The sequence below is a fragment of the Annulohypoxylon truncatum genome (genome assembly GCF_022578515.1).
Source record: "Annulohypoxylon truncatum strain CBS 140777 unplaced genomic scaffold F4807scaffold_14, whole genome shotgun sequence".
Taxonomy (NCBI): domain Eukaryota; kingdom Fungi; phylum Ascomycota; class Sordariomycetes; order Xylariales; family Hypoxylaceae; genus Annulohypoxylon; species Annulohypoxylon truncatum.
The window spans coordinates 405,488-418,382 of NW_025953800.1; the positions used below are offsets into that span (position 1 = coordinate 405,488).

Below are 12,895 nucleotides of genomic sequence, written 5' to 3' on the forward strand. Positions count from 1 at the left end.
CCCGCAATTCAGAAACGCCAAGACAGCACGCGCATCTCACATCCTCAGCTACTGAGACCAGGGTCGGCTCCAACCACGCAAGCTTCTCCATTACCCACTTTGAAAGTATCCTCAGCCGCCCACAGTCTGGATGACCCACCATTCAAGCTAAATGTGCGGAGCTGATATGGTGGAACGGTAGGATTACAAGACTTAATTACTTTCCAGGGAATAAAGAGAGCTTCGCTCAGTTTTTCCTTCGATTCTAAATTTACGAACTTTTGACAACCACGAGATTCAGACAATCTTCAACAGCCATGGGTGAAATGGAGACCTACCATGGTTATGTGCGTACACCCGGAGACGCCATCAAGCTCTTCGAGGCGTGCAGACTAGGTTTACTGCCTCGAGTGCAGAGGCGATTATCAGAGAAGGAGCGGCAGTCCATTAGATCGGGTTCGGTCTTCGTGTGGGATGAGAGGGAGGCCGGCATGCGCAGATGGACAGACGGAAAGTCTTGGAGTGCTAGCAGAGTTTCCGGCAGTTTTCTCACATACAGAGAAATGGAGGGCAAGCGAGGAACTACGTTTGGTGCTTCACGACGAAGTAACGGAAGGACGCCGGACAGCGCAGGTCGGCTTAGTGACGACGACCCGGACGGCGAGCCCGAAGGTTACCGCTATAAAGCAGACGGGCTTATGAAGCAGTCTTTTAGCATCGCAACCCAACAAGGCCAGCATCTTCACCTCATCTCGTACTATTCTAGACCCCACGCCGGGGCTCCCGATCTACCGCAACCAAGCACTGATCCCCAACTTCGACATATCGTTCCTGCTAAGGGCATGTACCCCGAGTCAAGTCTACACGACGCCAACCCACCTGCTTTAACAAGAACACCCATGCAGTCTTACGCCACCCATAATACTGCGCTCGAGCAACCATCGTACAACGCGTATGGAGTTCCTTGGGGATCACCGGCATGGCAAGGCCCGTGGCCGCCTTCGCCAAACCAAACTCCACCTTGGGCACAGGGAAAGCTCACGCCAGAGATGAAACCTCAAGTTCGCCCTCAACCACATCAGCATCAGCATCAGCACCAGCACCAGCACCAGCCTGTTCAAAGGCCTCCACAACTTCCTCCACTACCGCCGACCTCTACGCCATCCACCCAGGCTCCCATTTACCCTAAGAGTCTTGGTGGTTATGAGAGCGATAGGCTACCACCGCCTACTATTAACAGACCTTACCCGATGCCCGTACGTGCTCCGAGCACATCTCCTCAATCACAGCACCTCCAACTTCAAGCTGTGCAAGCCGCCCAGGCAGCACAGGTTGCACAAGCGGCACAGGCTGCGCAGGCAGTTCAAGCTGTGATAGATCCTAGACTATCTGCTACAAGCGCACGGAATCCTCAAGGTCCACTTCCTACGATATCGTCGGCATCTAGAGGATTAACACCCCCGAGAACTCATTCTGTATCGCCACCGAGGCTAACAGGTCCTGAGAGTGCGAACGGCAATGCGAATAAGGCTAGCTTGTCGGCGCTACTAAACATGACCCCGGCAAACTCGGAACCGAATAGCGCGAATCCTGGTAGCAACAACAGCGCTAATAGTTCACCCAGAGCTCTCTCGGCGGGGACCGCAGGTGTGCCACCACAACCCGTTGATATGTTTAGAAGGGAGGATAGTAGAGCAATTCGATCACTTGATCGAAATCTCTGCATTTGAGGATTCATAGGCGGGGAGTTGCATCAATCAGGAGTCTAAAAAATTGCATATCTAATTTACGGTGGCCTCTTCTTCTTTTCTCTTTAGTTGCGAGCGTCTGTTTTTACACCACAATCTACAGGCATCCCCAGCGGGACGGAGTTACGGATTCCTTTCACAATGGTCACGAAGGGGTGTGGATAATCACATATTGATCTGGGTGCTCCGTAAATATTTCAGGAGTGAATACCAGATTATGGCGCCCTCGTGGGCCGGCATATCCAAGGGGTCTCAAGGTAAAAGGAGGAGACTACGGTTCGGATGGTAGATAGGTCGTTGCGATACCAGTTTAGAGCGTCTGAATTATTATTCACAATACTTCACTATACTTCGTTGTCCTCCCGAATAGCTACGCAGTCTCGTATGCCAATTTCCCAGTAGCCCATGGCGTGGATAGCATTGAAATTACGATTCCTTGGTGAGCATAAGATCATAACAGGAGCATATGAGGCTAAGGAGGTTTACAGGGGTTCATGATCCGCACTGATGGACCATGCGGATTGCGAAGTCAAACACGATACCCCCCTGCAACGCATCCCGTTTATTCTTGCCCGGCCATCTGCGACATCCATGTCGGGATTCCCACGAAGTTAAACAAGGTTTTCCAAGGGTCGCCTCCATCTCTGCAAACTCAAACCCGACCGCTCGTGAGCAACCGAACGAATGAGAAATCTGGATCCACCGCCAATTTTGCGGCATGGGAAGCATCCTATCTAACCTTACCTAGCCCTTTATCCCAGCTACCAACGGAATTTGCCCTTTATGTTCTTGCGTGCCAATTAAGCATGCTGGTACATACATAGTACATACGTATGCGGCGTACGAATGCTTGGGAATGCAAAGACCATTTGTTCCGACGCCCCAGTATAGTCGTCGTTGGCGACTACCGGGCTAGAACGCCTCACTTATGTACATAAATCATACTGCACGCTTACTTCCAGGTACTACGCGGTGGGTACCTAATACTTGCCTAGGTACTTACCTACGCTTCGACAATGACTCCGGCTCCGAATATGAGAAAGTGTAGAAGAGGAGAGAATTAGATGCGTCTTACCGCTATTATCATGGTGCGGTCATCGTCCGATCTCGTGCTGTGATTGTATGATATCTGCGACGCACACGCAGTAATCTCTGAAGGGCCTCCCGTCGCAACATATGCAAGTTATGCGAGCTATGCAAGATGCTTTCCCAACATAGATAATCTCCGAAGGGGAGGTTTCGTTTCATTTTCTTCTTCGTACGTTCCAATATTCGCTGGGCTGGCTTGCGCGGGTTTTCGCCCCACAATCGAGACAGAAGCCAAAACCAACATGTGGGTAAGCTGTCGTATGTGATGGATGTAATGGTCCAGTAGTGGTCCCGGGGTGTTCCAGAATACCTTATCTTAGGTAAGGTTATTTCTCTATTTCTCTTGGCTTCGGCCACCACATCCCCTTTTCGGGTCCTACGTAGCGTAATCTGAAACTCTCGTTATGTCAATATTGCTCAGTAACCCGATCAAGCGGATCATAAAAGACCACTACATAGTACAAGCATACAAAAGTATGGATGAGAACACTTTACCTAATATTGCAGCTTGACTGCCGGGAAACCGGCAACGATAAAGTTAAGAGCTATCCATACGTAGGACTCGCATAGGCTTTTTGAGTTTAATGGAGCGATGATCCTACCCCTTAACTTTAAATTTTTAAAGATTAAAGTTAGCGCCGCAGATCAATTACGATGACGTTTATCCTTGTGCGACTTAACCGACGGTCCAACCTCGTGGTTGGCTTCGAAATCCGCGGCGAACCCTAGCGCGCGGTCCAATCAGCGGCTAAACAATTGGGTTTAGCCTCCATAGGGCCAGAAACTCTATTGTTTATTTAGATTTTCTCCACACCACAAATTTAACGACCTAGATAAGGGAGCATGGGTAGGGGAGATTGGGACTTCCCGCCACGTGATTATCTTCTTCTTCTAGCGAAGTCGGGGTACGGAAAAGGTACCCGGAACTTATGTTTAATTGGATACCAGAACGGAGTACAATCTAAGTACACTATCCCGCCATCGCAAATCTAGAACCCGCCTTACGTCAGCTCGAATACAACAGCGCATCGAGGGTTCCATCCACGTGTGATTTCTCATTGTATATACGGGATCGGTACGCTACCAAGGTACGCACTAGCTGAGGATCTGGGCGCTGTCTGATAAAAGACCATGTGGGACAGAAGCAGAATGAATATAATCTAACACTGGTAGGTGATTGTCTATTCACTTACTAAATGGGAACGCCGATACTAGGGTACTACTTTGGTTCTGGATTTAATTCTCAACATAGTCTCGTGCTCTTATTCTTCTCATGTCAACTAACCAACACAACTTGCGGCACATTGAAAGACGAAAACAGAATTTAGAGAGGAAGAAAAAGGTAGCCTTGGCTTTGAAGTTATTATTAGTGCGTACTCATCTTGAAATGGTTAGTCAGCAGGCGGGATAGAGCCGGGAAACAAGTGCAATGCAGTGAGTAGGTATATCAAGGTTTGTCATCCATCGCGCGGTGGATCGAACGGCTGCTTCATCCCACCTTGCCTGGTTACTTGGTTACTCTCCTAGTTCGCCTAGGAGAAACATACGCCGCATTAGCGCTGCCGGGGAGATTACTAGGTATAGCCTTAGAAGCTTTAAATCCAACAAGGCACACAGATATCCTACTAAGATATCCTATTATAAGCACTTTGCATGGTATCCCTACGCACATGGAAATGTGGTATTGGAAATGGAGTCTTCCTTCGACCAACAACACTTACTAGTACCAGTACCGAGCTACACCGCCTCAATCGACTGTTTCCTCGTTTGGTGATAGGTCGCGCCGCATGGCCCATTAGTTGGTTTTAAATTTTCCAAACAATTCTTTTTTTTTATTGCCCATCTCACTCTTTTTCTCTTCTTCGGTTCCGAGTCGTGCGCTGAGGCGGCACAGACTGAATACATGGATACACTACAATACATTGGTTTAAGAGTTGGCAGTTATGCGCTCGACATCTTGGTAGCGAGAAGGAATAAATGTCCGTTTGGTAACTTTTTCCATTTTCGGTGACTTGTTTAATCACTATGAATAGGTAAGTGACTACCTATATTTAGTAGTTAGGCGAGTTAGGGCTTGGTTTTCTGTTCAGCCCACGAGTGATTGGCGATGTGTTTCGCTGTTAAGAGATTCTGGTTTAGCAAGAGCTTCGATTCTAAACAATCGACAGCATTTATTTAGTAAAGGTGGTATGGACTTTAGAACTAGGTACTCCACAAGGTCAACGTTCATGCTAAGACGTCTATGGAATGTAGTAATCAAAATGCTATAAAAATTACACCTTACATGCGCATGAGAAACGCGATAGGCTACGTACGACCGTAATACCTGAATCACAAGGAAATCTACCTAGGTAAGTATAATGATGGCTTATAGGAACTTCTTATAGATCTAGGGGTCTCAAGGTTGGTATCAAGTCAATAATTACCTGCTTAGATCTAGACAGTCCTAATCAATCGAGTATTGGATACCACCCGTCTTAAACGCGATACTTGGAGCTCAGACTAGGAGATACGATGAAGACGAATTTGAGCGAACCCACTGTACACAACTGTGTCGCGATTTATCTCCCTTGCATCGCTGTTAAGTTTAGCTCGTCTCATTCCTTGCCAATTGCCTATACCGAGTTTCATATCATCAAAAAAACTCGACGTCCACGATTTATATTCTTATGTGAGGGAAGGTTAATATTCATTAACGTTATACGAAGATTTATTAGTTTCATATAGAAGCAAATCTCGCATATTATATTCTTGTTAAGTTTATAATTAATAGCCTGTCACAATTATTACACTTACTAGCACTGGCTTGTGACGCTTCCCCGTGCTTTCGGCACTGCGTTTTAACTAGGAAAACGGATAGCGATTAAGATATACCGGGCTGGTTTTTGGTGTAGTCTTTGTCTTATAAAGATCCTTACTTTCCTCAATTTTAGTGCGCTTATTAAAGGGATACATGATAATATAAGAGACGTTCTATACAAGAGAAGTATTATCTTAATCGCAGCCCGTTCTCCTAATTAAAACGCACTGCCGAAGGCACGATGAGGCGTCATAAGCCAGTGCTAGTAGACGAAGCTCCATCTCGTCTGGGTCTAATATATCACACGTTATTTTCAAAATTGGGGTTCACATAAGTGCCTGGAACCTAGATCAATCACTTAGGTAACGAATAATTATCATCTTCTGCTGTTAGGTTCTTAACGGGCTGCCTTTCAAAGCCATGTTTATTTCTCAGTCTAATCCCCAAGTGTGTTATAATTCACATTCCCTCGATCGTAATCGTGCCTTACATTATCTAGGTAGTCCCAATATGACTTATGAAAGGGGGAAACATGTTCCTTGTGACCTTCGAATTGACAAACCCTGTTCTCATGTCTCCGATACTACTCCGGAAGCATTTCTAGTGTTTCTTACTGTCATCACCAGGATGTAAGCCTGCATAATTATTCGCGTATCATATCGTATGACAGCGAATCGTTGGCTTCTCACGTCGAAGCTGAATGTCAGAAGAAAGGGGACCCCGAACCCAAGATATCATCACATCAATTTCACCTAGTAAAAAAGCAGTTTTTCGATTTCGCCTATTTCCCGACGCGGTAAGATAATGGTTATCGGAGGAAGAGTTGCATCCCATGCTCCCCCACGCCGTGTAGCCGCTTCCGAAACTCCGTAAGGCTTTACTCGGGAACAGTCCATCAATCCCGGATTAGACGTGACATGGCTATGCATGGTAGACACGTATATCAACCTAGACTATGCCTTGAGGTGGCTAGGATTGCGGGTGTTGCCGAGACGTATACACCATGACCAACGCGCATACAGAAACTCCCGCGTCATGGTACCTGGTAAGGTACTAAAGCGTGAAGGATGGCTTTTTGTGCCTCCTCCTTTAAATCCTTCCCATACCACAATAGGAAAGTCCCATGAAAATAAGGCTCGTCTAGGCGGTCTGAATAAACTGCCAGGATCTAGATCCCCAACACGTTCCTAAAAAGCTTAAATAGAGCCGCAGATTCCAAAGAGGGTGGTATAGGAATAGACGCGCGTCCAAGGCTAGTTCCGGATTCGGTAGGTAAACGACAATTCAAGGTCAAAGCCTTGATTTTCTCTTGTTTAGTTCTTATTCATAATACGATTAAACGATGAGAATGGCTAAAACTTGCTGAAACATAGTTTACACTTCACACCTGTGCGTTGTCAATGAATGCATCTTGGATCTGACCTGATACATAGGGACGACGAGAACTTAGAGGACAGTTTATAAACCTACCTAATTGATACCTAGGAGATAGTTTATACTATATAGTAATCATAGATTCTATGCATAGAAGGCATGCCGATTAGGCAGGTAGTTTATGGGGGAAATGCTCATATCTCACCTAGCCAGTAATTTACTATCTTTCCAACGTGCTTTAAAACTTCCCACATACATGGAGTCTCAATAATTATAGTAACCTAGGAGTTGGGAACAAAAACCATACCAGTCCTTACAATATAACCTCATTTGAATTCATTGGCATGTTAGACAGATCCTTCAACTAACGGGCTTAAATAATGGCACCAACATCATCATTGCACAGTTAGCTTCCGTGCCAACCAACAGAAAAATTTTCAATAGACCAATGTACAAACATTTATTCCTCTTCACATCCGTAGACACGATTCACCAATAAATAGATAATTGGGAATAAACATCCTTATTCTAAATGGTAATCCTAGGAGGTAGGTAGGTAATCGTGATGTATTTAGGTTATTTTGGAAACGATCACACTTTCTGTAAAGTTGATTATGATAATCATAGCCCAAGCTTATCTATAGAACCTATTTTCAATACAATTTCGTACCTACCTATGCAAATAATCTTATATTCTAAAATGACTGTAGTGATCGAATCTTATAAGCAGTAATTTCTTATTTTGGTGATTTATTGATTCCTTATCGTATAGCAAATGGGAACTCCCACGCAATCAATGACAATTACTTCGCTTCGACAGTTTTCCGCATAGATAATTTCTACTTAGGGGTTCCTAGAATAAATGTTGTGTTCAAGGCGTTATGGAAACGGGAGAAAAACTACAGTTGCCCCTTAAATCATGAAAATCTAAACTTAGGCGTGATTTAATGTCATCCCTTCGTGTTAACTCTTCGCGTCTCAGTCAATATTCCAGAAACTAATACCTAGGTAGGTACCTAGGTATGTACTCTAATGAGATAAAATAGGCATCAATATATCTTCTATAGATCTAAGGTGATCTGGCGAGCGCGAATGGTTGCCTATATCAAAATTATTACCTGAAGTATTTCTTAGCTGTCTTGGAGGCAATTTACCAATCAGGACAATCCTGTCACTCTTCAAGACCACATAGTGTTTTATAAAGATTTGACTATATTTCTAAGACTCAAGCTCTCTTCTACCTGAGCGGTATTGACATTTATATACTGTATACGCGTATGTCCTAGCTTGCGGAATATCTCCGGATGCCCACGGACAGATACTGCTTCCAGAAAGCTGATCTATAATTGTAGAGATACATATTTGTCTAGCCATGCGCCGACATAAAACCCCCAAGAGAAACCGGAGTAAAATGTAAATTTATGGTATACATTGCCGGTTGTAATAATTATAATCGAGCGCGTCGAGTACGCCAGCTAGGTGAACCACCGTAGCTATCACAACGAGAATATGGAATATCTGGTGTGATGATCCGTATATGTCGAACTTTCCCGGGCTGACGCTCTCTGGGAACCTAGTCTGCGTTGTCGACCATCTTCTGGTTAGTGAACTGGACATTCTTATCTCTTTCTCTCCTCCCGTCGAGCAGGTAGTTGTAGATGAGTGGTGGGATTCTAAAGAGGTAGTAGTAATGATAGTTTAAAAAGGAACGGGGAATAGCTCACAGCGTAAACAACCGCCCCGAGTAGGAATAGACCTCCCTCGGCTAGGTAAAAAGGCAGGCCGGATTGCTTCATCATTTGAGCGAAACCGAACATGCAGATCCCGTGGATAATCGGTGCTAGACCCGATAATCCCGTGGAGACGAACGTCAGCAGACGTAAAGTGCGCCACCGGGGTCCTTGGAATGTTGGCGCCAGCACGATGACAATGGATATCGTCGCCAGAGACCCGATCTATATATAAGCCAAGACGGATGGTCAGTTCAAATGACGCTTGGTCTGATTGAGTTGTATAGGAGGTCGATGACCGAATTATTTCTAGTGGAATAATTGACAAGTAGGGTATCCGACGAATTGGTAAAGAGCTTGTCGCTTACCATCGACCAATAGATCTTCCTCTCTAGCAACTCGCACCAAAAGCCAACGTAGATACCCGAGATAAAAGAACCTAATATCAAGAGAATGATGCCCACAAAATCGAAGCGCAGCCATAGCGCTTCGACCTGACGCGAATGGCACATGAGTGTGTGATATGCGCTTGAAAATCCGAGACATGCCACCGCAGAGACCATCTGGACTGCAACGATACCAGCATCTCCACCATTACGATGCCGCAGACGCGTAATAATGTACGCTAGACCGATCACAAGAAGTGCTACTGCTGGCACTAGATGCGTGTAGATGTTCATCGTTTCATTGTGCACATATATCCAACTACCAAAACATGCTCGCGCTGAGTGCGACACGGGGCGGTAGCCATTCCGAACATATGGGTTGTCTTGGTACCATTCCGGAATTTCTTCGTACGAGAGTAGGGGATGATGGCGGAAATCTCGACTCTCACATTCGGAACCTCTCGTCGAGCTCTCGGTGATGCCAAGACTTGTTTGCTGCTTCTCGTCCGTAGATGATTGCGCATCGGCAGAATCATGATCGGTTGTATTGAGCTCGGTCGATCGCAGCGCCATCATGTACAGCTTCTCCCCGAATGCATATTAAAAAAATGATAATAACTGCTCCCTGTCGTTTCTTCTAGCTTTTCTATTTTTCTCGGGTCGCCTTCGTCAATCACGCGATGCTGCGCTCTATTTGTATTTCTATGCGGGGTCGGTAATCTCAAGCGATGCTTGGAATTTGCAAATTTCTGCGAACCGGCTGAAAGGCGACATCTAAAAACCGAAACAAGAAATCCCATTACAAGATTAAATTTCAACCCACTAGATGTTTCCAACTGCAGATAAATGACATCACAAGAAGCAGGGTGAGAACCCCTTTATAATCAAGGTGGTCCACCTTCAACACTTGTTGCGAGGTAGGTATATATCTCCGAAGATCTCGGGTGGACATAGGGCCGAGGCTATGTGCTCTGAATATCTTGCCTCAATCGGTTGAATGCCCATAAATCTGATCGTTAGGTAATGCGATATGCTCGTTTTCTTGGCGTGGGAGACAGAGCACCGATGATATCGCCGAGCCAACTATATTACATACCGGCATAGCTGAGAATCATGTGAATTGCGAATAATATGAATTCCCAGCACATACGCAGCCGATGCGATGCCGACCGCCTCAAAAACTTCTTTGAAGCACCATCTTCGGTCCATGAAATATAAAATTCCAAACATCAACCCTCGCTTGAAGATATGAAAGTCTTAGGATTATCTGGAAGTGAAGTGAATATTTTCTTGAACAGAGAATTGATCGAGCTCATGTGAGGAGTCAATACGATAAGTAGCGGGAATAAACCTAGGCATTCAAAGTTTCTATGGTTCAACATGTTGTTCACTCCGAAACCAAGATGCGAAACTCCAAAGAAACTCGTCTGAAAATACCCGACCAAAATGCGAATTGACTTGGACACAAGAACGAAGCAGATCCTTTGACGTATTTGAGGGTAGAAAGGCGATTTTACCTGAATTTCCGTACATGCTTCGGATAGGCAATTAACTGTAATCGCAATCGAAGCATCGCCCTTGAAATGAAACCTCGGATGGCCTTTAATGAATCGTCGGCGGTGAGTATTTGTAGGGCCCCTCATCGTAATGGACGCGCACTGAAGAAGAGAATCCCACAGCGAAATTATGGCGCTAGGCATCCATCAAATTTGATCGTAATTTGGAAATGCTGGAAAAATGTTCGACGAAGTGCATAGTTGATTTGCTCAGAAGCAGCATCTGGTAGTGCCACTGGTTTTCCCGCGTCGCGCTCCCACCGCGAAAGGGGTGCCCACAAATAAGCTGGAAATTGCTTCCTGGGTCGAAATTCGCGCACCCAGGACCTTGCACTCTCCTTACTTTCCCGACAGATTGAAGATCCAGGATTCCGGTGTTGGACGTTTCGTGCCATTTCGGACCAAATTGAACAATATTATTCCAAGATGCTGAGATGTTGAGATGACCGTCGCATGGGAGTCCCGCACTGTAACCATTCAAAATCGCCATTGACCCAGCCTGCGCGCTACATCTGGAAGTCTGCGAACTTGCGGCACCTAACCCCAGAGTTAGATACCCATTAGCGACAGTGTCGTCTTCGCGACATAGCTGTTCATTTCCTGGACATATCTGTGTCCGACTTGATCGTCGTAGCCCACCAAGATGAATCCAAATGGAGTTCCGAAAACCGTGCTTGAACAAGTGAGTCCTCAGTCCTCAGTAAAACGAGTAATGGTGGTTTTGGCCTAAGAATTCTTTGCGGTGGAAATGCTTTGCGACTCATCATCCGCTCATTGAGAGGATGTCGTGGTCATGCTGGGCGGATGAAAACGTGTTTCCGGATTATATGGGTGACGTGGACATCGTGACCACGAATCATAGCCTAGCAACAAGGTCGTACGCACTTGACCCAAAAAATACCAGGCGAAACAACTGACGGCTGAACCCGGTGTCGCAGAGTGAAATCTGGAATGACGTTGAAAAAAGCGTTGGTGCTTATTCGCGTTTTGAATATCATGTTATTCTACCTGCAGCCTCCTGGCATCTGCGGGGATGTGGTTCGCCTGACGCGCGCCGCGATGCATGTACAGCTGTCCCGAGGCGTTGAATCGTGGTTGTTGAATGAAAATCCCTAAAAGCTGGCGAAACGTGGAATCTCGTTCCTCGCTTATTGGGCTGGGTGTTCTGAGAATGACTTTGTAACCTGGGTTTGGGCCTGCTGTTATGATACGCAGCGCGATCAATCGTACTCCTGAACGCGACTCACGATGAAGATAGCTATTGTTAATTATACCCCCTTAAAAGAGTGGAAATGAAGATGAAAAATTGGGAAAATAATTGCCATCACCTCCCGAAGTGCCAAATAATCTTGGGAATAGATGGATTAACAAGAAATGAGAAGTGCATGTTGTGGAGGTTGAGGTAGTGCAGATGTGCGGATGGCTTCATGTTGTGATGGGTGTGAGCTCGGGTAGTAAAGGGGGAGGACTTGGATCAAGAACAACATCCAAATTTGTTGAGGTTGCAAGAAGCAGTAAACTACAATTACATCTCGGAAGATAGCTGAATGACTGAAGAATCACTTTGGATGAACATTTGAAGGCAATGCAAGGGTTGTGAAGTCGTCAATTCGAATGCGACCGAAAGTATCGAAAGATCAAACAGTCGAAAACACACAAGATATGGTTGGGAAGATGCTAGATGTCATGGGTATACAATCGGTATTAAACTAATCACTTTTCTTCCATTGGCTAAATTAGCTTCTATTATAGAATTGCAGAAAATGACTCAATCGATCGCCTGATCGAAAAAAGTGTGGGATCAAAGATCAAGAAGAGAGAGAAGGGGAGAACGAAAAGAAGATGGAAGAGGGGGGGACGGTAGGAGGGTTGGGTGCAAGAAAGGGCTCGAGTCTCGAGTAGAGGCGCATGATTTGATTCGAGTTGAGGTGTAAAAGGTAGCAACAAGTAAAAAATAAAATAAAAATAAAATAAGAAAAGGTACTTGGGGCATGAGCTGTTGTTGAGCTTCGACCAATCAGAAAATTCGACAGCAATCGATCTGCTCTCTCAAACTGGGGAAATATTCTGGGTACCTTGAGAGAACCAAATCAGTAACGAATCAGTCCTTCCAAGCCATCTTACTGGCTCGCGGCAGGCTGTGCAGCTTGGCTCCATTGGTCACACATGGACTAACGTTAAACTTAATCGGGAAAGAGTTTAGACGTTTCAGACACATAATGCAACCTTAAAT

At 45.5% G+C, this 12,895-nt stretch overlaps 2 protein-coding genes across 2 annotated transcripts; one reads left to right on the forward strand and one right to left on the reverse strand.

The window, feature by feature from the left end:
• Window positions 1-296: 296 nt before the first annotated feature.
• Window positions 297-1,709, forward strand: F4807DRAFT_459998 (Gti1/Pac2 family-domain-containing protein; the record flags this gene model as incomplete). Its single annotated transcript, XM_048001453.1, has 1 exon — window positions 297-1,709. The coding sequence occupies one exon, from the start codon at window positions 297-299 to the stop codon at window positions 1,707-1,709; it is 1,413 nt and encodes a 470-aa protein (XP_047854686.1).
• A 6,473-nt stretch (window positions 1,710-8,182) lies between these two features.
• F4807DRAFT_71907 (mPR-like GPCR protein) lies at window positions 8,183-10,008 on the reverse strand. Its single transcript, XM_048003395.1, has 3 exons — window positions 9,089-10,008; window positions 8,715-8,945; window positions 8,183-8,568 (listed from the first exon to the last, which is right to left on the reverse strand). Exons 1-3 carry the CDS (start codon window positions 9,680-9,682, stop codon window positions 8,410-8,412), a joined length of 984 nt encoding a protein of 327 aa, XP_047854687.1. The 5' UTR covers window positions 9,683-10,008; the 3' UTR covers window positions 8,183-8,409.
• Between the last annotated feature and the right edge of the window lie 2,887 nt (window positions 10,009-12,895).